Below are 25,897 nucleotides of genomic sequence, written 5' to 3' on the forward strand. Positions count from 1 at the left end.
AAAGCCCAAAGGGAAATATAACTTCTCACACTGACCATGAACAAGGTGTCAAGGCAAGCCAGGTTTTATTTGATGAGTGATATTTTATAATGTTATAATTTTTTGAAAACTTTGACCTAGTAATCCCCATTTTGAAACTCTAACCTATTTGAAAATACTGATAGTGAGTAGGGAAACATTTATACATTAAGATCTTATTCTTAGGGTTGCACAATATAGCAAAAGTTTGGATGTCACCTAAATGTCTAACAATTTTAAGTAAATTCTCATATAATCAATGTAATGGTGGAAGAAATGCATAAAGTCTGAGAAGCATGAAGTCTTCAAAGCAATGTGGGAAATTAGTATGCTATAATGTTAATTAAAAAATAAAGAATCCCAAAATTCTGGCTAGATAAGAGGAATAAGTTCTAGTGTTTTATAGCACTGTAAGGCGACTATAGTTAACAGTAAGTTATTGTACATGTTTAAAAAGCTAGAAGAAAGGATTTTGAATGTTTCCAACACAAAACAATGATAAATATTTGGGGTGCTATAGATCCTAAATACACTGAATTGATAATTACACATTGTATACATGCATGAATATATCACTGTATACCCCATAAATATATATAATTATGTGTAAACTAAAAGTAAAAGGAAAAAAAAATAATGATCCACAAATATATGTACAGAATGATTACCAGCCTATAAATAATGTACATGTGAAGAAAGTCTAGAATTAAACACCAAAATGACAAAAACATTCATAGAAACAAATCAATACATTTATAGGCAACACTGATTTTCTTATTTTTTCTTGACCTTTTCTTTAATATTGTTAGAAAAAGCATATATATGTATGCACAGTCAAGTTTGACTCAGAGTCCCTTTCTTCAGCCAAAATACCAAAATACAGATTTGCATTTCTAGGAAGTTAGTAGTAACAAGGAAACCTATAATAAGAATTTTGGAGTGCATAGAAGAATAAGCATTATAATTTAAATTAGGCTGCAACAAGGATACGGTCAGCTGTGTTGAAGCAGTAATGAGTGTATGTTAGAAAGTCCCTCCTAAGGTTAACTTAGGCATTTCACATTCTCTTCTAGTAATGGTCTGATCATAGACTCAAGAATTTCACAGAAAATATTGGCCGTGGAGTTTTATCTATCAAGCCAAACTCTGCTTCTTCTTTTTTTGTTTTCTTTTCTTATTTCAGGATGTTATAGGGTACAAACATTTTGGTTGCATATTATGACTTTGCCACACCCAGACCATGATTCAAGGTGTGTCCTTTCCCCCCTACAATGCTCACCACGTCCATTAGTTGTGAGTTTACCAACCCCCAACCCTCAAAGAATATTACTACCTTGTGAGCACCTTAGTGTTGATCAGTTAGTGCCAATTTGATGCAATCTCTGCTTTTTTAGTTTCTTCCTTAAAACCCAGAGAAGTCAGTAGTTTCCCTGACTGTGCTTCACTTCCTGATGCATACACTCATCCAAACATGCCCACAAGACAATTTCCCGTCTCATATTTCCAACATCAAATCCAGTCCAGAAACCTGTGAATCATCGTAGACTTCTCCCACTTCTTCATCCCTCAACGCCTCCAGCAGCCCATTGTCAAATCTAGTCAATTCCACCTCCTGAATCCCTCTTGAATGGGTCTATCTTGTTTCCTGCCCTCCCTCCAACCATGGGCTCTTACAAACACCTTCTGACTGCTCTCCATAAAGCCAGTCCCATCCATCACACAGCTGTTAAGAAACAGCTGTGATCCCATTATTTTTCTGTTGAAATCAGTGGGTGCCTACTATCTCTGAAATAAATTCCATCCCCCTTAGGTGGGCTCTCAGGCTCTTTCTATCTGACCATTGCTTGCTTCTACTACAATTCCAAAATCGATTCATATTACTGAATGAAACACATTTTTCTCAGCACAATTAGATTGAGTTGGAGACAGTAGAAATATTAGCTTTCTCATTTCAGGTACTATGGTAATTTTAACAATTTAATATCGCATTCTCATTTTTAACAGTTGTAGTTCATATTTGATTTATATTATATTACAAGTAAAATTTCTAAATATTTTTATAAACTTTCTTGTAGTTAAGTGATTTCCTTTGTGTTTTAACAAAGTTCAAGACTTCCTAATTATCCCTATGAAGCTCCTCATTTGAGATTCTTCCCAGGATTACATTTTGCTAAAACGTTTTCAGGCACAAATTTTGTCATGTAATGCAATAACTGCTTGTCCCAGCTTTGTGAGATCTGAAGATTTTTATCAACACTAGACAAAGTGTTATAATTAAGGAACACCACTGACTACTTTTCAAGTATTTGGAATGCCACTGAAATTTTCTCCATCTCTCTCAGTTTTTACATCAGTAGGCCGGGTAGAACAATATATCATGGTAAAGACGAGGATAGCTAGTATTTTGTGTCACACACTATACTAAGTGCATTACATATTAATACATATATGCTGAAGGAGGTACAATCATTAGCCCTGCTTTTGTTCTCATGACTATGCTAAAGGTTAAAAAAGAATAATTTACCCAAAGTACAGTCAATAAAATAATAAAGCTAGCTTATAGAAATGTTAAAGAATAGAAATGTTATGTGAATATTAATTGTTATTAATCATTATTATTTAATTAATAATTATTAATTATTATTAATTATTATATTAATTATTTTCTTCCTTCCGTCTGTCTGAGTCATCCATTGTTTAAACAGAAAAGTCTTTATTTCACCAGTCTTCTACTCATGAGACTCAAGATGGTTTCCATGTTTTCACCATTAACAAGCATTATCTTTATGCACTTCTGACATTAAATTTCTGGGAAGTAGAACTTCAGGGTCAAAAGTCATGGATTTTTTTTATTTTATATGGCTAGTTTATGCTATCATTTTTATAATTTAAAATATTAAAAGATTTTGGGGGGAATTTTATAGAACATATCTTAGGTTCCCCCTTAGATTCTCTCAGAGATATCAGCTCCTGAATCCCCAGTGGTGAACTTTGCTTTAGGTGCCACCAATTCTGCTTGACCCCTCACAGGTCGACCCCCTGAAATGACCAGTCAAATTCCTGAAGAACTTCCTTCTTTGCTGTTAGTATATAGCCAAGCCAACTAGGCTTACACCCCAAGTTTCTGGCTTCTTCCACCATTTATAGACTTGGATGAGTTACTGAGAAGGAAACAGATGGTGCAACCTCAACATGTCAGTTTAACCCTCTGGGTACACACTCTCACTAGTGGGAAAATGGAAGGTGGGGTGACACACAGCAGGCAGATAAAGGCTGTCCTTCCTTCTCAACTCCATATAGCCCATCCAGAAACATCTCACATAGCTGTGCCAACCTATCTGACCAACCACTTGTTGTTGCCAGTGCAGTCCCTGGCTCATCACTTTTCTTACCTTTCACTTCCATTTTTTCCTCACACTTGGTCTATGGTAGTTTTCTGGTTCATCCAAGACAATAAAGTTTATGAAAGTGTTTTGTAAATTACAAACCAATTTGAAAAGAGAAGGTATTTTTATTACTATGATTTTTTTGTTTTCAAAAATACATGGGAGTGTATAGCCAGAAATTCATTTGGAACAAAATAATTAAGATTGCCTTTATATTTAAATTTCAATACTCTTTATCAGTCTAAGAAGGATTTTCAAACATTTTTTATCTTTCTGATTCTGTTTTCCTTCAGGGAAGTATAGTTAATTATAAGTAGCATAGAAATAATACCAGCAGTGTATTTCAGTGTGTTCCTATGGAGGGCAGGCTGGAATAAGGAGTAGGGTGGCATGCTTGTGTACACCAATGTGCTCCCATTCAGCATGATGCATATTCCTGGTATGGGATTCTGGGATTCTGTGGTAACATTAGAGATTTGAAATGAGGAAGAAATAGGATGAAAGAAAACTAGGATAACAGAAAAATCAAGAACTTCCTAACTCTGCCCTACTTTCAAAGAATTATCTTCTATTTTACCAGATATTGTCTTTTCCAGTTTCATACACATACACACATACAAACTCGTGGATAATTCATATTCAACTCAAGCAACATTTACCAAAAATCCAAGGTGTCTTCTCCTTCTGTGTTCTGTTATAGCACCCAATTCTTTCCATACTACTCTCTGCTGTTAATGCTTACTTAATTATCTGCCTTTCTAGCTGGACTATAAACTCTGGGACACCAGGAAGCTGTCAGTTCTTCTCTCTGCCATATTCTTGGCATTTAACATATTACTGAATTTTTAAAAATTATTTCTTAAATGGTTAATGAAAGAATGAATGAAGAAGGAAGATGAAATGAGCATTTATCTGGCCTTGGTTAAGTGTATAGTGTTATATATATATATATATATATATATATATATATATATATCCTCAGTCACAAACTTCAGCTTAAAACAAAGTAGATATTTAATAATTATATGTTGACCCACTGATGAAATGATTTTAAATTTATGTAAAAATATCTAATGTTTGCCTTCTAACAACAGGGTTCAAAATATTCTAAAATGTTCTCACTTACATTTAGGGAACATAGACATATATAGACAGTTACTGCTTACTTTTAGAAATAGAAGTTCTTAAGGCCACCCCATTGGATTGGAAGGCATGCTGGAGAATGTTAAGAACTAGCTGGGGGATTTGAATCATTATCTGCTTCTCATAACCAAGAAGGGTATTATGGTTCGGGGCCTACCCCATTTATATAGAGAGAATACCTTAGGGATAACTCTTCATAACTTGGACTCTGCCTTTCTTGGAACATTTGTATGGAAATGCTACGCCAAGAAAGTTAGTCATGTACCAAAGAAAAGCATCCTAAGTTGGGCTAATGCTTATTTTGCCTGTGCTATAAGCTAAATAAAACTCTGGATTGAATCAATGCTTTCTTTGGCTTTATATATCTATTCCTTAAGAATATCTGATTTATTGTATTTACATTGTTCACATGGGAAGAGTAAGACTTACAGAGATAAACCATTTTCCTTCTTCTTTTGGTCTTCTGAAGCCAAATTATTTTTAAAGGATCAGAGGTCACTTGAGGCTCATTGGATTATCTCAAGTGCCAGATTTCCTCCTTATTTTTGATACAAGGAACCATTTTCTGCAAAGGGCATTTAAAATTCATGGCTCCCAGGGTTTTAGCAATACTAGGAAAGGCCCCTGCTGGCACCCTTATTAGCATCTCTGCCTCTTGATTTTTACTTAATTCCTTTTAATATTCTATCATGATGCTGACAGACATTGTGGAACTAAGGGTTACAGAGTGAGAACAATATTTCACTACATCATTAAGCCTGCAGTGAGTTAATAAACTGCTCAAGGTATGCTTTGAGTTCATACACAAAGAGGCTAAAAATGAAAACAAAACCACACTTGTTGAATCACGGTTAATAGGAAAGGAGAGAATATCGACATCAATTGTCCAAGTAGTACTTATGCTAAAATGACAGTTTAGCACCTGGATTTTATATTTGTATCTACAAAAGAATGAAGTGGCTTTCCAATGGCAAAACAGGCATTTGGAAAATTGTCACTCTATTTTCTAAGCCCTAGGAAGTAGAAATGGATGTGATTTAAAAAAAAAAAAGAAAGAAAACAAAAGAACAGTTCATTAGAATGTTGGCATAGATCAAAAAGCTGTCTCATGTTGGGGATTACTTTCAATTTTATATCATATTCACATATAGCATCTCATTCTAGTTGGGAAGAATTTTCTGCCTTCACAGAAAACTTAGAGCTCCCCAACCTCTTAGGCCCTCTTCCAATCTACCTACCTGCCTCCCTGAGCACCAAGGGTACTCAAATCAGTGCTTCTCAAACTTTCCTGAGAACAGGAATCACCTGGAGTTCTGGTTAAAATGCTAATTCAGTGGGAGGGGCCGAGAGTCTGCATTTCTAACCCATCCCAGGTGGTGGTGCTGCTGCTGCTGCTGCTGCTGCTGGGACTAAAATACCACCTATAAGAAAGAGCATCCTGATATTATTGTCCTTGGTCATCACAGAAGATTTAGACTGAAGTTAATCCAATACACATTTAATGAGATGCATCATTGTTCTCATGTTAATTAATAAGTAGGCAGAAATAGTCAGCGATTTACAGACTCCACTTGATTTTCACAAAGTCAACCCAAGCACTTCTATAGCTGATTTAAGAGCAAAACTAGGAAGCTGTGAAGAGCTCTCTAGAGATCTTAGAATCAATAAACCAAGGCATGAGCTCTTACTCTTTTTAGGGGTCACCTCCACTTTTAAAAACTATAGGTACTGTCCCCCCAAAACTGTACACGTAGCCAAACAAATAATTTTGCATATGTCTGTTCCTAGACTCTTGAAACCCCATGTAAGACAACAGTTCAAAGATGCCAATTTGAGAAATCCTGATCTGACAGTGTTCTAGGAGGTAGGAAAAACAAGGAAACAAAACGTCTTTAAACTCTCAATGGGATATTAGGCAACTTTTAAATACAACTCGTATAGTAGAACTAAGTCAATTACCTAAAGACACAGATTTAAAAATAAATAAATAAAAGGTGGGGGCAAGAAGAGAATTTCAGACTTTATGACAAAAGCCATGGAAATTCTCTGTAGCCCAAAAGATGATGAGGAATAAGAAAAGAAAAAATAAACCTTGTTTCAAAACCTTAACAATGGTCTTTGGTTTCCTCATGTAGTAGTAGATACAGTTTTTAGCGTGTGCACTTTGATACCTGCAGAATATGTATGTATGTATGTTCTGGAATTGTATTTAAAAACTTTTTGGCCTCAGGTAGAGAGTTCATATGCATTAAATGAGAAAAATTAATTTGATAGAGTGTTTTTGGTTGTTTTTTAAACCTTTTAGGAGTTTACATGTCTGTAAAATGTTACTTAATGTCACTGGGATTCATGCAAATTGAAGATTTCACCTCTGGTACAAAAATAAAGGGTATCACCTACAAAAAGAAAAAATCTCACCTTTTACATCTGGCCTGGGTATCCTGCCTCAGTCTCTCAATGACTGGCCTCCAGGCCACTAGGCTCTGAATATCCAACGGTGCTTGATAAAATGCAGATTCCTGGACCAAACTCTAGATCAACAAATCTCTGGACACACAGTTCAGAACTTTGTGTTGTATAATCTCCTAGGTGATTCTTATGCACATCCTCAGGGTATATTAATGAAAGTAAGACACCACCCCTGCCATTTAAAGACCAAAAAAGAGTTATATTCCTATATATGGCTGCCTATAGAATAAGGAAGCAATTTGAGAATAGTGATCCTCAATACATTCCTGAGTTGTGCTCATGATTAGAGTAGGCTTTTAAATGCAACTGTCTTCGAGGAAATTAATTAATGTTTTTTTAAATTCAGGATATTATTGGGGTACAAACATTTTGGTTACATGTAATGCGTTTGCCTCGCACAAGCATGTCCTTTCCCCATACAGTGCACTCTGCTTCCATTAGTTGTGGATTTACCCTCCAACCTGACTTGCACCCAATGAGTATTACTACCATGTGAGCACCTTAGTGTTGATCAGTTAGTACCACTTTGATGAAGAGTACATATGGTGTTTGTTTTTCCAAACTTGTGATACCTCACTTCAAAGGATGGGCTCACACTCTATTCAGGATAATATAAGAGGTGCTAGTTCACCACTGTTTTTTGTAGTTGAGTAGTATTCCATGATATATATATATATATATATATATAACATTTTATTGATATATATATCACATTTTATTAATCCATTCATGTATTGATGGGCACTTAGGTTGTTTCCACATTTTTGCAATTGTGAATTGTGCTGCTATAAAAATTCTAATGCAGATGTCATTATTATAGAATGTCTTTTTTTCCTTTGAATAGATGCCTAGTAGTGGGACTGCTGGATCAAATAGTGTTTCTATTTTTAGCTCTTTGAGGTATCTACAAATTACTTTCCACAGGGATTGTACTAATTTGTAGTCCCACCAGTAGTGTAAGAGTGTTTCAGTCTCTCCACATCCATGGCAGCATTTCTTGTTTGGGGACTTTTTGATAAAGGCCATTCTCATTGGAGTTAGGTGATATCTCATCGTGGTTTTGATTTGCATTTCCCTGATGATTAGAGATGTTGAGCACTTCTTTATATGTTTGCTGGCCATTAGTGTCTTCTTTTAAAAAGTTCTGTTCATGTCCTCTGCCCATTTATTGATGGGGTTTGATTTTTTCTTGTTGATTTTCTTAAGTTCTATATAGATTCTTGTTATCAGCCTCTTATCGGATGGGTAGAAAGCAAATATTTTCTCCCATTCTATAGGTTGTCTATTCACTCTAGTGATAGTTTCCTTGGCTATGCAGGAGGTTGAGAAATTTAAATCTGTTTCCTGTCCTTCCCTCTATTCCTCACTCCTTCCTTTTTCTTCCACGAGGCTCACATTCTCCCCTTCTTCTTTTCTTTGTTTTAAGATCTCACATATGAATTGGCTATAATTTATATTATACTACATAAAAAGTTTGATAAAGAAAATAAATGAGTATATAATAAAGGAAATGTCTAAATGAAAAATTTCTTTGATATGGCAAAATCTATAAATATAGGTATATGAACATCAGTGTCTATAAAAGACAAAATCTGTAGTTTTCAACTGTGGCTGCATATTAGAGTTTATAAAATCTCAAACCCCAAAGGTTCTAATCAAAAAGGTCTTAATAAGATAATTATGGCTAAGAGTTAGAGTCTTTGTGCCTTTATCTAAGATTAAAAAAGAAAACCATTAATAATACTTACAATTAATAATACAACCAGTAAACATGTATGGAGTTTTACTATGGAAATAGTGATCAATATTTCACAGGCAATAGCTTTTTCAATTTTTACAGCATCTCCATGAAATATGAACTATGAGGAACTTCATGTTTGCAACTAAAGCTCATAAAGGTCAGGAACTGTCTCAAGGTCACAATTGCAAACTGCAGAGCTTTCTTTGGAACTCTAAGGAACACAGGAACATAGGAACCCATACTAAACAAAAACCTATGCTTCCCCATATGAATCTAAGATTGAGAACTATTGCCTTCTATGCTTGTGTGATAAACACTCATACATGTGTGTTGCAGAGAGAAACAGAACAAACGTGTGTGTATATGCCCTGGCACAGAGGCAATTCTGCAGCTTAGGACACTTTTGCAGAAGAGCGAGCAATGTCCTCCTTCTAGGCTTTGCAAGTCCAGAGAGCAATCGTTTTTGTTCTCTGATGGGACAAGGAGAGAAGTTTACTAGAAAATGAAATGAGGATAGGAAGCAACATAGGAGGTCGCCTGACACAAGCTTAAAATTTGTTGTTTTACTGAAGACATGCTGTGCAACCCGTTCCCCCTGCTGGTTGAAAGCTGCCATTTCATATGTATCACATTCCTCTCAGATCTCTTTTGTGTACTCTGGAAAGGTAAAGTAAAGACCAGCCATGACAGGATAACAAGGAGGAGGGGAGGAATGATGGATAGAACAGCTTGAGAACTAGCTAACTGGGGCTAAAAGTAGAGTGCTCTTCCCCTATAAACATGTGCATACTCACAAGCTGCAAATTTATAGGGGCCTCACAATTCTGCTGGGTCACCCTGGTCTAAGTGATCCACAAGTCCCTTGGATACCCAGCAAGGCAGACTTTGTCAAGCATCATTTAGCAGAAACCATACCCATCTCTTACTTCCAATTCTGTCTTCCACTTATAAATAAGAAAAACATTGATCCAGAAAGGTTAAGAGACTCACCTATTGCTACAGATCTACTTAACGGCAGCCAAGTGTGGAAGTTGAGTTTCCTGTGTCCAAAGTCCAGGTCCCATTTTACCAACCACATTCTACTAGGCAGAAAGCACGGGAGTGAAAGCAATGATTCCAGCACCAGACCTGCCTGGTTTCAAATCCTGGCTCTAAAACTTACTTGCTGTGGGGCCTTGAGCAAGTGACTTAACTTCTCTGCCTAAGTGTACTCATTTATATAATAAGAATAATGATAGTAATAATAATGAAAAATGATTTTGTAGTACTTTGTTGTACAGTATCAGATATAGACTAATTTAATATATGTAAATGCCTTAGCACACAGTAATACAATAGACACGTTTGTCATCATTATTGCTACTTTAATATTGTATATGATATCACCCAAGAAGTTTATCAGCACCCATCATACATAGCATGGCTTTCAGACTTATCTTCCAAGATGTTCCAAGAAACTCTGAAACTTATTTTCCTCATCATGAGGTAGAGAGAAAACAAGAACTGTTACGATGTATTCGGGGATTCACAGCATAGTAAAATTAAGATAGGAATAAAAACTTCTCCTTAACTCTTGGGTTTATATACTCTATGCCTTGTTGCATGACCAGCATATTCATGTATTGGGTTGGATCATGTCCTACTGAACCCCCAAATTCATCTCCTTCTTAGAGCCTCAGAATGTGATATGAAAATATGGTTATTGGAGATTTAATTAGTTGAGATGAGGTGGCACTGGAGTAGGGTAGGCCCTTAAGCCAATATGACTGGTGTCCTTATAAGAAGGAGACACACAGAGACAGAGGCACATACGTGGAGACGGCCACAAAAGAAGAGACTGGAGTTATATGTCTACAAGCCAAAGAATGCCAAGGATTTCTGGCAATACCAGAAGCTATGTGAAAGGCACTGAACAGGCACCATTAGAGAGGACGTGGCACTGCTGACACCTTGATTTCAGACTTGTAAGCTCCAGAACTGTGAGAGAACAAGTTTGTGTTGTTGTAAGCCATCCAGTTTGTGGCACTTTGTTGTGGCAGCCACAGGAAACTAATACACCCAGCCTGCATTCCAGACCACTGCAAGAAACCATGCCCTGAGCTGCAGCCTCTGGTTCTGTGAGGAGGGGGTGGGGAGCTTTGCTCCCTGAACAGCTGAGGCAAGCAGAGTATTAATGGAAAAAAACAAAAACAAAAACCAACACTGGGACTGGGAGCCTTGAATGCTGAATTCAGATAATTTCCTATAACATTCATCCCTATCAAACCATCTTAACCCTTTGCACTCGGATGTTGAGTATGACTTTACACGAGTTAGCAAAAATTATAGAGATTAAAATTACTCTTTGAACCACGACCAAGTGGGCTTCATCCCAGGGATGCAGGGATGGTTCAACATACGTAAATCTATAAATGCAATTCACCACATAAACAGAAGCAAAAACAAAGACCACATGATTCTTTCAATAGATGCAGAAAAAGCTTTTGACAAAATTCAACACCCTTTCATGATACGAACACTTAAGAAAATAGGCATAGAAGGGACATACCTAAAAATGATACAAGCCATATATGACAGACCCATAGCCAACATCATACTGAATGGGGAAAGATTGAAATCATTCCCACTTAGAACTGGAACCAGACAAGGCTGCCCACTATCTCCACTTCTGTTCAACATAGTGCTGGAAGTCTTGGCTACAGCAATCAGACAGGAAAATGGAATCAAAGGTATCCAAATAGGGGCAGAAGAGATCAAACTTTCACTGTTTGCTGATGATATGATATTGTACCTAGAAAACCCCAAGGATTCAACCAAGAAACTCCTGGAACTGATCAATGAATTTAGTAAAGTCTCAGGATACAAAATCAATACACAGAAATCAGAGGCATTCATATACGCCAACAACAATCTAATTGAGAACCAAATCAAAGACTCAATTCCCTTCACAATAGCAACAAAGAAATTAAAGTACCTAGGAATATATTTAACCAAAGAGGTAAAAGACCTCTACAGGGAGAACTATGAAACACTGAGGAAGGAAATAGCAGAGGATGTAAACAGATGGAAATCCATACCATGCTCGTGGATCGGCAGACTCAATATCATCAAAATGTCTATACTACCCAAACTGATCTACAGATTCAATGCAATACCTATTAAAATCCCATCAGCATTCTTCACAGATATAGAAAAAATAATTTTACGCTTCGTATGGAACCAAAGAAGACCCCGAATATCAAGAGCAATTCTAGGCAACAAAAACGAAATGGGAGGCATTAATATGCCAGATATCAAACTATACTACAAAGCTGTAGTAATTAAAACAATATGGTATTGGCACAAAAACAGGAATATTGACCAGTGGAACAGATGTGAGAATCCTGATATAAAACCATCCTCATATAGCCATCTCATCTTTGACAAAGCAGACAAAAACATACGCTGGGGAAAAGAATCCCTTTTCAATAAATGGTGCTGGGAAAACTGGATAGCCACCTGTAGAAGGCTAAAACAGGACCCACACCTTTCACCTCTCACAAAAACCAACTCACGCTGGATAACAGACTTAAACCTAAGATATGAAACTATTAGAACTCTAGAGGAAAAAGTTGGAAATACTCTCCTCGACATCGGCCTGGGCAAAGAGTTTATGAAGAAGTCCCCAAAGGCAATCACAGCAGCAACAAAAATAAATAAATGGGACATGATCAAACTACAAAGCTTCTGCACAGCCAAAGAAATAGTCATGAAAGTAAACAGACAACCTACAGAATGGGAGAAAATTTTTGCATCCTATGCATCCGATAAGGGACTGATAACTAGAATATACTTAGAACTCACGAAAATTAGGAAGAAAAAATCAAATAACCCCATTAAAAAGTGGGCAAAGGACTTGAACAGAAATTTTTCTAAAGAAGACAGAAGAATGGCCAACAAACATATGAAGAAATGCTCAACATCTCTAATCATCAGGGAAATGCAAATCAAAACCACAATGAGATATCACTTAACCCCAGTGAGAATGGCCTTTATCAAAAAATCTCCAAACAATAAATGCTGGCGTGGTTGCGGAGAGAGAGGAACACTCCTACACTGCTGGTGGGACTGCAAACTAGTTCAACCTCTGTGGAAAGCAATATGGAGATACCTTAAAGCGATACAAGTGAATCTACCATTTGATCCAGCAATCCCATTGCTGGGCATCTACCCAAATGATCCAGTGACACTCTACAAAAAAGACACCTGCACTCGAATGTTTATAGCAGCACAATTCATAATTGCAAGGCTGTGGAAACAGCCCAAGTGCCCATCAATCCAAGAATGGATTAATAAAATGTGGTATATGTACACCATGGAGTACTATTCAGCTCTTAGAAACAATGGTGATATAGCACACCTTATGTTTTCCTGGTTAGAGCTGGAACCCATACTACTAAGTGAAGTATCCCAAGAATGGAAAAACAAGCACCAGATATATTCTCCAGCAAACTGGTATTAACTGAGTAGCACCTAAGTGGACACATAGGTGCTACAGTAATAGGGTATTGGGCAGGTGGGAGGGGGGAGGGGGGCGGGTATATACATACATAGTGAGTGAGATGTGCACCATCTGGGGGATGGTCATGATGGAGACTCAGACTTTTGGGGGGAGGGGGGGAAATGGGCATTTATTGAAACCTTAAAATCTGTACCCCCATAATATGCCAAAATAAAAAAAAATAATTAAAAAAAAATTACTCTTTGAATGTATCAATAATTTGAAATATAAAAATTCCAAATAAATAAGTTTGTATGAAAAGAAACCCCAGTTTTTTATTCTACTGCTGTGCTTTGTAAAACCTGGGGTATTTAAAAAATTAAATCCCGAGTAGAATAAAGGAATCAAGAAAAAAGCAAGTGAGTGCAAAGGGCTAACAGTTTAAATGCTTAGTTCCAACATTTATGTTTTCCAATTTAATCCCTTTTGATACTATTATAAGTTGTTTACCCTGGGAAACAGCCTCTGAAACTCTGAGATTTGCATGTAGGAGTACTTTTGGGGAGTGATTGCTGTAGCTATATCTGTGAGTGATGAAGAAAGCAGTATTGAGCAGAGGAAGTTGAACCACAATGCAATTGCAGCAGAGGTCTGAGCTGATCCTACAGGGAGCACTAGAGCTGGAATAGCCCTTTGGAGTTGTCTCAACTGAGGCAAGGGTGCCAGGCCTTTGTATCCCCCACATAGACCAGCCATTGGATACAGGCTGCCCGTAGGGAGGAGCCATAGCTTTGGGTAAGGCAGCTTCCTTCAGCTACAGGCAATTCCTGGTGACGGACAAGGCTGTGAACAACCATGAGAAATGAGTGCCTGGGTCCTAAGGAGGGATCTAGAGGGTGGACTGCAACATCCACCACGTGTACGGATGAAGTCTTTCTGCCTAATCATCATGTTATTAGAATGTGGCCATGAGAGATTCCACACCTGGACTAGAATTGCCTTACTCTGGGAAAGATTCCACTGGGTGCTCTCAAATCATGTATCTAGTGACAGGTCTGAGAGGTCTCAGCACTGCATTCTTACGCTTTCTCCTTTGCCACCCACACATTTTCCATTTCCACCCATTGCAACAACTCGTAAATATCCATCTTAGGATGGTTTCTGATCACATTTAGACCATAGTGATTTTTTCTCCTTTTCTAGTTACCCACGACAGAGAGGATAATCATTTGCCCACCTGGAAATTGCCATTTATTCATTTGTTCACTTATTCATTCGTCAGTCATCACACATTTTTAGTGCCTACCCTATATTATATGAGGCACTAAATATATATATATATATATATATATATGTGTGTGTGTGTGTATATATATATATATATATATATGAAGAGATCGTAAAAGGCCTCACATGTCGAGATCAGGAGGTAGATTTTATCTACGCGTAATGAAGACACTTGTGGGCAGTACTGTGCCTTGAACAGCTTTGTGTTACTGCAGGATCCCTCTGTGGGCCTTGAAGAGGATGGATTGCACAGAGAGACTGCAGTACAGGGGAGGCAACTATGGGTATGGAGAATTTAAACACCAATCAGGCCACTCTTCAAACCTCAGCTGAGTCCCCATCTTCTGTTCCTCTCTAAGAACCACTTTGCTGTCCCACAAGTTAGCATGTTGCCAAAGAGCAAGTCGACAGCCTGCTTAGGTGCAAGTACTCACAGCAGCCCCTGGGGCCCAGCCACATGCCTTTGTATGTGCAAACACACCATGTATGTGACCTCAGGTCACAAACACTCAGCACACAGCTGTCCACATAGACTGGACACCTCTAAAAAATGAGCCCCAAAAGGATGCATCATTCCATTTTGGCTTTTCTCTCAACAGCCTCAATAGCTTTGGGCCAGTCCCTAATAGGTAAAGTAAATCTCTCAGTGGGTGGGATTTCCACATTAAATAAAAATTATAGATCTAAGTGTATGACCTATCAGCAGAGACTGTATCCCAAAGAAACAAAAGCAGGAGAATTTTTTTTTTAAATTAGCCTGCTATAGAATGGAAAATAGAAGAGAAAATATCATATTAATAATAATTATTTGAAGGTAATAGCTTATGTTCTTTAAAGCAGTTCCAACATAAATGTCACTGTAAGAAATGATATTTCATTTCAATACTAACAAATCAGGTACTTAGTGTGCTGTGGGAGAAATGATTGGAACTACTTTAAAGTCGTGTTAACCAAAGAAACTGCAAAAATATTTATATTCTTATGAAGGCAGGAAGGAATGCCCCTCCTGGGTGTATTTAAGGTTCCTCCATCTTTTGGATAAATGGTAATGCTAAACAAAAAATGGAAAGATGACCTTAGAATAATAACCTCGAGACTCAATTGGGACTCAGCTTCCCAATGTACAAAAATCATTTGCAATATGTTCAGGATGGAAATTTCTATGCTGCTTTATAGCTCATGAACTTCATTATATACTTCAAATAAAAATCACCAAAACACCCAACTCTGGGCTGGCCCTCCCATATGTAAAATTACTCACCATTCCCTCACTCACTGTCTGCAATTCTGCTCAGTTACTAAACAATGGTTGTAAGGACAGGAAAACAAAAGGAAGGAGAAAACCAATCCATTCAGAAGGTGTTTCATATTGAGAATGGGATTGTTAAACCAAAATAAGGTCTGGCACTGTTAGTGTTTTCTCTAGCCAGTTCTCTCTCCAGTCTTTCTTCTAGAGACCCCATGCAAAAACCAAATGGAAAATTTCACAAGATAAATGCTGTGCCAAAACCTGAAAGCTGTCCTATTGGGTGAGCCTCTTTCATTTTTTGTCACTGCCAACAGCCACTATGTACATTGCATGGAAGATAGAGAGATAGTGAGGGCCTGAGCCTATGGGTCATTTAGTTTTCAAACAGCTTCAAAGGACTGAGTTTCCAGTTGATTTATAGTGAATGGCATTGTTACTTATATTACTAGAAGCTGTTAGGCTGAGTTTGCACTTGGAGAAACAAAGTCAATAAAAGTCACCAATCCAATAAATCTGTGAAGGGCTGCATAGAGTTGTCTTTTAAACAAATGACTGGCTCACTTCCATCAAGAGGCTTACAGTTAGAGAGGCACAAACCTATATCCATAATGCCATAGGTCATAATATTCCAGGCTTATTTTCCCAGTCTTTTAGGTTTTAAATGACAAGACAGTGAGCAGATCTCTAATGATGTAACCTCCAAGGACATTCATATATGTATTTTCTTTCAACCTTCACAGAGATCTTGTATGGCAGGAAGTAGAGGAATTGTCATTAATATCCACATTTGACATATGAAACATAGGTTCATTGTGGTAAGTAGCTTTCAACACTGTTGGTTAGTGGAAGAGTGAGGTCTTTGGTGCCCAATCCCATGTGTATCCAATGATCTCCACTCTTCTTATTCTGCATCTACATTAATGTGGGTAAATAGGATTAATTCAGATTACTAATTTATTAATTTGGTAACAAAATACTTCTTTAAAGCAACTATTTAGACTAAGTGGCTATTTGAGAGAAATAGTGAGTCAAAATGAGTGTTCGGTAGTCCTGAGTCAAAAGAAAACCTCTTTGGGTGGGAAGTTAGATAATGTTCATCATCTGTTACTCCTTGAAATCCCATTGATAACTAACAGATTTCTACAAGCTCAGTATTGCATAGGTGCCAAGTGCTTCCTGGCTGTTCCAAGACAGTATTAAAGCCAACACAATGAGCTTAACACTGGTGAGGTACAGGTATTCTTGGGGTTTAATGGAAGTCACCAAGGAGTAGTCTGTCAGCTTGCCTAAGAAATTTACAAGAGTGTATTACCCTGGCACTGTCAAAATGTCCCTTATTTATGTTCCTCTATAGGGGAGTGGGAAGAGCAGCCAGGACAGCCTGCTGCAGCAGCCATCCAGCTGCTCATGCAGTTAATATAGCTGTAGAAAGAATATGATTTATACAAGAACACTTTCCCTTGACACTAGCATATGAGTCTGAGACCCACTCATTCCAGGAGACCCATGTCATGCACACACACTATTTTGTGCTCTGGAGACAGCAGGATAACACAGAGGGTTGCAGATTTAGATTGGCACAGAAGACAGAGAAACACAATAGATATATGTATTGACGGTATCTATAGACCAACCTATGCCATTTATGATGCATATGGGACTAGTCCACTGGTTGCAAAAGGCAACAACAGATTTTCATGCATAGAATAGATCCAGGCAGGCAGAGATTCTGTAAAAGTTGGAGTTGCACATCAACGGAAGGCTCCCTGCTGCTTGCTGGTGAGGGCAGCTAATTAAGGAACCATATTGGAAGGCATGCATACATTGCTTCCAGGATCAACACAGATGATGCTGAAGGTGAAGGTAATCATTGAACCAATTCTTCTTCAAGATAAAGTAGTAAGGTTAGACTCTACCTGGAGCCTTCTTCCCCTTTCAGGTGAGATAGCAGGAATGAGGGGTCTATTATAGCTTTCCATTTCTGAGTATTGCTGCCGAACACAAGTATGGGTGTCCCGCAGCTTCACATACCTGGTACGGGCCCTGGTTGCAGCCACAGTAGCTGCTTTCCATGGTGTAGCTCCTGGATACCCCCATCTCTCTCCACACCACCACCCGGGCCGTGGAGGCTCGAGATTTCTCCACAAGGAAGCTGCAGCTGCTCATTGTGAATGCTGGTGCTATCTTATCAAGAATTTTGGGAAGAGTCTACCAAAAAAGAAAAAAAATCAGTGATCAGTTACCAGTGATTGGGAAATATTCATCATAAAAAATGGCTTCTCAGTATTTACTAAGCATCTCTATGTATCAAATAATTAATATATGTTACTGTGAATCATTTATTGACTGTACAAAATGGATGCCACTTTTTTTTATCACTTTTCAGATGAGGAAACAGGCTTAGAAAAATTATAAATAAATAGCATAAGTCCCACAACTATAAAGCATCCAGAATGGGATCCAAATGCCAACCTGGCCAACTTCAAAGACCATAGTCTCTCAACACCATTTTTCTGCATTGCTGTGGACCTGTGCTACGTGCATACATTGTGCCTCCTATGTGGATGAGCTGAGCCTATGAAAAGCCACAGATTTCACAGGGGACTGAAATTTAAAGAGTGACTCAATCCATTCTTTCCAGCTGCACTGTTTCTTAGCAGGGTCAGACTAGGGACTCTTCACTTATCTCAGAAGGTCATAGGGACCAGTGATGATTCTTAGGCAGGGGCACATATAAAGTTCCCTTGTTTCCTACAAGTATGTAATGGCCAAAACGAACGTGTTAGTCTCAAACCTCTAAGCCACACATCTGAGACCAAATGAATTATAATACTCCTAAATCCATCCTCTCTGGGTTCAAATGCCCCACCTTTTCCTGGGGTAAAAGATTTTATTTATAACCACTTAATTTCCATTTAGAAGGCATCTGTAGATTCTTGTCACTCTGAATGACAGAGAGGGGAGCTTCCAGCCACTGGACCTCCTCCCCAGATGATCATGACTCAGGGTTAGTAGTCTTTGGGTGAGCAGAAGAACTACACTTAGTCCCAGAACTTGTGACATTAACAGGAAGGGTTTTCTCACTTCAGTGTTGACAGAATATCTACAAACCAACACATAATATAAAGTTATGTACATTGAACAGTGAAGCTTTAGGCTTTTAGACAATTATGGGGAGAAGGTAGAGAAGCATAACAGATTGGTGAGAATATGAATGAAAAAAATTATTTGTAAAGAAATATTGGGTTTTTTGTTAATTTCTAGAACATTGAACAAATCTATTAAATCTCCCTGATACTTACTTTCCTCATGTTTAATATAACTTAATTATATTATATAAGTATTAATTATATTATGAATTATATATTATATACAAGTATATATTAACATAATTATTAATACAATTTACTATGATCTATAAGTTCCCACATAGCCTCTGGACCTACAGATCATTTGACAAAGGGAAATGAAATGCTAATATTTTTCTCAATTGAGTTTCTGCAATTGCCTCAATAAAATCCTAATTGATTTCATCATATCCACTCTTCTCTTTTCCTCCCTATAATTCCTGACCCCATTTATTTTCCTTCCAAATATTCATTACAATTGCAATTAAATTATTGGGTATATATTAGTTGTTTATTTTTGACCTTCTTGGCAGCCTAGAAGTTCCATGAGGGCAGATCTGTGCCTTATTCACAGGAAAATCTCTGCACACTGAGCAGTGCGTTGCGCATAGAGTGTACTCCACATTTATCTGCTGAAATAAATAGAATTTGCTAGTCCAAACCCTTAAGTAACTGCTTAAATAGACATAAATACACTACATGTACATGCTACAACTAAAGTGATTGAAAATACCCATGTTTCATTCTGTTGCAGAAAGTTTACTCTTGCACCATTTAAATGATCTCCCTTTTCTTACTTAAGTGAATTTATTTTTTCTTTTGTAATTTGTGTCTCTTTTAATATATACAAAAGATGTATTTAGAGCAGTTTTAGGTTCAACAGTAAAATTGAGTGGAAGGTACAGAGGTGTTCATATATAGGAGCACAGGGTATGTGGAATGGCCTCTCCCATTATTAGCATTCTCCACCAGAGTGATACATCGCTTGTAATTGATGAACTTACATTGACACATCATCATTATCTAAAGTCCATAATATACCTTAGGTCTCATTTTGGTGTTGTATATCCTATGGGTTTGGACAAATGTATAAGTGACGTTTTTTCAATCATTATAGTATCATACAGAATGATTTCACTGCCCTAAAAATCCTCTGTGTTCCACCTATTCATCCTCCTTATTGTTCTTCCCCCAAACTCCTGGCAACCACTGATCTGTTTACAGCCTCCATAGTTTTGCTTTTTCTAGAATGTAATATAGTTATGATTATATAGTATGTAGCTTTTCCAGATTGGCTTCTTCTAGTTAGTAATATTAAATTAAGGTTCCTCTATGTCTTTTCGTAGCTTGATAGTTCTTTCTTTTTGGTGCTGAATTATATTTTACCATCTAGATGTACTATAGTTTGTTTATTCATTCAACTACTAAATGATGTCTTGATTGCCTCTCAGGTTTGTCAATTATAAATAAAGCTGCTATAAACATCTATGTGCAGGGTTTGTGTGTGTGTGTGTGTGTGTGTGTGTATGTGTAGAAATAAGTTTTCAATTCTTTTAGGTAAATATCAAAGAGTGAGATTACTGGATTATATGGTAAGAACATGTTCAGTTTTGTAAGAAATCACCAAACTGTCTTCCAAAGTGCCTATACCATTTTGCATTCCCACCCACAATAAGAGAGAGCTACAGTTGCTTCACGTCCTTGCCAGCATTTGATGCTGTTGGTGTTCTTGATTTTGGCCATTCTAACAGGTATGCAGTGAGAGCACATTGTTGTTTTAATCAATTTCTTTAATTACATATGATGTGGAGCATCTTTTTATACACTTATTTGCCATGTGTACATCTTGCTGGGTGAAGTGTCTTTTAAGTTCGTTGGCCCATTTTTTTAACCAAATTGTATGTTTTCTTATTATTGAGTTTTGTGTTTTTTATACAAACTCTGAGTTCTTATATAAACTCCATTGTTCCAGATACCAGTCCTTTAATAGGTGTCATTTGCAAATAGTTTCTTCCAGTCTGTGACTCGTCTTTTCATTCTCTTGACAGTGTCCTTTTGTAAAGCAGAAGATTTTTAATTTTAATAAAGTTCAGCTTATCAATTCTTTCATTTACAGATTATGCTTTAGGTGTCATATCCAAAAAGGCATTGCCAAGCCCAGGGTCATCGAGATTTTTCTCCCATATTATGGGAGATTTTTCTCCCATATTATCTTCTAGTTTCATCGTTTTGCATTTTATACTAAGCCTGTGACCCATTTGGAGTTAATCTTCGTGAAGGGTGTAAGGTCTGTGTCTAGATTCTATTTTTTTTTTTTTGCATGTGGATATCCAGCACCGTTTGTTGAAAAGACTCTTTGCTCTATTGTATTGCCTTTACTCCTTTGTCAAAGACCAGTTGACAATATTTATGTGGGTCTATTTCTGGCTCTCTATTCTGCTCCATTGATCTATCTCTATTCTTTCACTAATGCCACACTGTCTTGTATACTACTGCTTTATAGTAAGTTATGAAGTTGGGTAGTGTCAGTCCTCTAACTTTGCTCTTCTTCTTTATTTTGTGTTAGCTGTGCAGAGAATTTTATCTCTATATATAAACTTTAAAAACAGTTTACTGATGCCTACAAAACAATTTGCTGGTATTTTTATTGGGATTTCATTAGATCTATACCTCATTTGGGAATAACTGACATCTTGATAATATTGAGTCTTCCTATCCATGAACATGAATATTTCTCCATTTGTTTAGTTTTTAAAATTTTGTTCATTAGAGTTTTGTAGTTCTCCTTATATAGATCTTATTCATATTTTATTAGATTTATACCTAAGTATTTCATTTTAGGGGTCTGTGTTTTTAATTTTAATGTCCGCTAGTTCGTTGCTAGTATACAGGGAAGCAATTCAATTTTGCATATTATCCTTGCATGATGTGACCTTTCCATCATCACTTATTGGTCTCAGGAATTGTTGGGGTTATTTTTGTCAATTCTTTCAGATTTTTTACACAGATGATCACAACATCTGTGAACAAAAACAGTTTCATTTCACCTTCCAATCAGTATACCTTTATTTCCTTTCATTATCTTATGGCATTGCTATAATTTCCAGTACAATTGTTTTAATATCCATGGGATCTGTAGTTATGTCCAATTTTTTATTTCTGATATTAGTAATTTGTGTCCTCTCTCTTTTTTCCTAGTTAGAATATCTAGAGGTTTATTTATTTTAAAATGTTTTTCAAAGAACCAGTTTTTGGATTCATTGTTTTTCTCTTTTGATTTCCTATTTTATACCTCATTGATTTCTGCTATAGTTTTGACAAATAAAAATTGTATATATTTTATTAATCCACTCACGTATTGATGGGCACTTGGGTTTCCACATCTTTGCAATTGTCAATTGTGCTGCTATAAACATTCAAGTGCAGATTTCTTTTTTACAGAATGTCTTTTATTCCTCTGGGTAGCCACAAAAAACAATGGTGATCTAGCACCTCTTGTATTATCCTGGATAGAGCTGGAACCCATTCTAAGTGAAGTATCACAAGAATGCAAAAACAAGCACCACACATATTCACCATCAAATTGGTATTAACTGATCAACACTTAAGTGCACATTTAATAGTAACATTCATTGGGTGTTGGGAAGATGGGAGGGAGGAGGAGAGGATAGGTATATATACACCTAATGGGTGCAGTGTGCACCATCTGGGGGATGGACACACTTGAAGCTCTGAGTTGGGTGGGGAAAATTTGCAATATATGTAACCTAAACATTTGTACCCCCATAATATGCTGAAATAAAATAAAGTAAAATAAATTGTATCTATTTAAGATGTACAAAATGATGTTTTGATCTGCTCTATTTTTTTCTTTTCTTCTGCTTACTTTGGACTTAATTTGTTCTTCCTTTCCTAAGGTGGAAGCTTAGATGATTGATTTTAGATCTTTTCCCTTTTCTAAGATATGCATGTGATGCTATGAATTTCCCTCTAAGCATCACTTTTGCTGCATTCCACAAATTTTGATAAGTTGTGTTTTCATTTTTATTTAATTAAAAATATGTTCTAATTTCTCTTGAGAATTTTTCTCTCACTCATGTGTTATTTAGAAGTATGTTGTTTAACCTCTACCTATTATGGAATATTCCAATTATCTTTCTGTCATTGATTTCTAGTTTAATTTGATTATGTCTGAGAGCAGATACTGTGTGATATCTAGTCTTTTAAGTTTAAGGTATGTTTTCTGGTCCACAATGTGGCCTATACTGGTAAATGTTCCACGCAAGCTTGAAAAAATATGTATTCTGCCATTAATGGATGAAGTATTCTATAGATGTCAATTATATCCAGTTGATTGATGGTGTTGTTGAATTCAACTGTGTCCTTACTGATTTTCTTCCTGATAGATATGTCTATTTCTAATAGACAGGTATTGAAAGATCCAACTATAATAGTGAATTCATCTATTTCTCCTTGCAGTTCTATCACTTTTGCCTCCTGTAGTTTGATGCTCTATTGTTAGGTGTATACAGGTGAAGGATTTTGATATGTCTTCTTGGAGAATTGATCACTTTATCATTATGTAATGTCCTGCTTTATTCCTGATAAGTTTCCTAATTTTTAAGTCTGCTCTGTCTAAAATTAATACAGCTACACCTGCTTTCTTTTGATTAGTGTTAGCATGGTATATCTTTCTTTTTTCATTTACTTTTAATCTATATGAGTTTTTGTGTTTAAAGTGGGTTTCTTATAGACAACATATAGTTGTACCATATTGTTTGATCTACTCTGACAATCTTTGTCTTTTAATTGGGGCATTTAGATCACTGACATTCAAGGTAGTTATTGATATAGTTGGATTAATATCTACCATATTTGTTACTATTATCTATTTGTTGCCTTTATTCTTTGTTTCTATTTTTATCTTCTACTATTTTTCTGCCTTTTGTAGTTTTAATAGAACATTTTATATGATTCCATTTTTTTATCCTTTCTTAGCATATCACTTTATTTTTACCTTTTTTTTTTTTAATGGTTGCCCTAGAGTTTGCAATATACATTCACAGCTAATCTAAGTCCCCTTTAAAATAACAGTGTACCACTTTACAGGTAGTATGGATACCTTATAATAACAAAATAATTCTCATTTCTCTCTCTTACCTCTTGAATTTTTATTGTCATTCACTTCACTTACATATAAGCATCTATACATGTTTGTGTATGTGTGTATACACATATAAACAATCAAATATATTGTTGCTGTTATTATTTCAAACTATTATCTGTTAGATCAATTAAGAATAATAAAAATAAAAGTTTTTATTTTACATTCACTTACTCCTTCTTCAGTACTCTCCCATTCTTTATGTAGATCCATATTCCTGAATGATATTATTTTTCTTCTCTCAAAAGAACCTCTTTTAATATTTCTTACAAGGCAGGTCTCCTTGTATCAGATTTCTTCAATTTTTGTTTATCTAAGAAAGTCTTTATTTTCCTTCACCTTTGAAGTATAATATCATAGGGTGTAGAATTCTAGGTTGGTTGGGCTTTTTTCTCAACGTTTTAAATATTTCACTCCACTCTCTCTTCTTATTTGCATGGTTTCTGAAGAGAAGTCAGATGAAATTCTTAATTTTTTTTCTTCCATTGGTAAGAATTTTATTCCCTAGGGCTTCCACCAGTATTTTTCTTTACCTTTGATTTTTCTGTAGTTTCAAAATAATATTTCTAGGTATAGGAGATTTTTTTGGCATTTATCCTGCTTAGTGTTCTCTGAGCTTCCTAGATCTGTGGTTTGGTGTCTGATATTAAATGAACCTGTATTTGTTCGATAATAAAGCCCCTATACCAACAACCACACATTCTATCAATTGCATGTACCTTGGAGAGCTTCACTAGCTATGATCACTTTACTGGATCCCAGTGAACGTGCGATTTATAAGGTGAAATGAGAGTATCCTTCCCTTCATCTCCATAGTGGCAGTTTATACATTTGTTAAATAGTAGGTTCCAAAACTGTCGCATTTATAGTAGATTTTCATTCTAGCATCTCATTTCCCTTTTGGTTTCACATAAATAAGTCTTTGTCAGAGAAAGGAAGGCAATGACACAGATTTTGAACTGGAGGTTCTTTCTTGTTTTTTTCTTGTGTTAATGAATGGAAAACAGATGAGCTCTACTTGTGCACTGATCCAGTGGAGCCTTGCTTCAAAGCTCCCTGGGAGATAACTTGGGTGGGAAAAGAAGACTTGGGACATTCAACTCTTTCCCTGCCATTTATTCTGTGACCTTAAGTTTTTCTTCATTTTCCATAACTTTAAAATTATAATAGGTATTGTTTCACTAACTACTTACTATGTATTACTACATGTTTTAACTCAGTTATCACAAGTCTTTGAGATAAATTATATTATTATCTCATCTCAGAGATAAAACAGAGGCCAGAAAAGTTAAGTAAGTACCTTTACAGTGGTCACTGAGCTAGTAAAAACAATCAGAATTTCAACCCAGATATACTAATTCAGATCACAAAAGCTTAACCACTGTAAAAACAAACAAACAAAAAACAAGAATATTGCTTCTTATGTCCAGTATTACTATCTCACAGAAGTATAAAGAGGTTTAAATAAGATGTAATATGTTCAATGTGTAATAGTCATTCAATATCATAACATTATTTATTATAAACATGTCTCAAGAAAAACCTCCATTCTTTTCTGGTTCTTTCTTATTTTCTAAATGTAGCCTTCAGAGTGTATATTAAAGACTCTTAAAGAGCAGAGAGATGTCACTGCAACTCAGAACACTGCCTGAACACTAAATACCAGGCATCATAGCACAAAGTTTAAAGGCAGGCAGGCTAGGGCCAGGCAGACTAGAGCTAAGAGTTGAGTTCCCCCCTGGACTTGCTGTGTGACTTCAGATAAGCTATTTAGCCTTCTTGAGTCTTCAGCTTTTCATCTATAAAATAGGAAAATTATCATTTCTGTGTTA

General features: G+C 36.4%; 1 protein-coding gene across 1 annotated transcript in view; it reads right to left on the reverse strand.

Annotated features, from left to right (window-relative positions):
• Window positions 1-17,738: 17,738 nt before the first annotated feature.
• AGBL1 (AGBL carboxypeptidase 1) overlaps window positions 17,739-25,897 on the reverse strand; it is a 263,632-nt gene continuing 255,473 nt past the window's right edge. Inside the window, exon 14 of the mRNA XM_076005332.1 lies at window positions 17,739-17,981. Coding sequence (XP_075861447.1) covers window positions 17,739-17,981 — 243 coding nt within the window. The remainder of the gene's footprint in view (window positions 17,982-25,897) is intronic.

The sequence above is a fragment of the Microcebus murinus genome, chromosome 7, assembly GCF_040939455.1.
Source record: "Microcebus murinus isolate Inina chromosome 7, M.murinus_Inina_mat1.0, whole genome shotgun sequence".
NCBI classification, from domain to species: Eukaryota; Metazoa; Chordata; class Mammalia; order Primates; family Cheirogaleidae; genus Microcebus; species Microcebus murinus.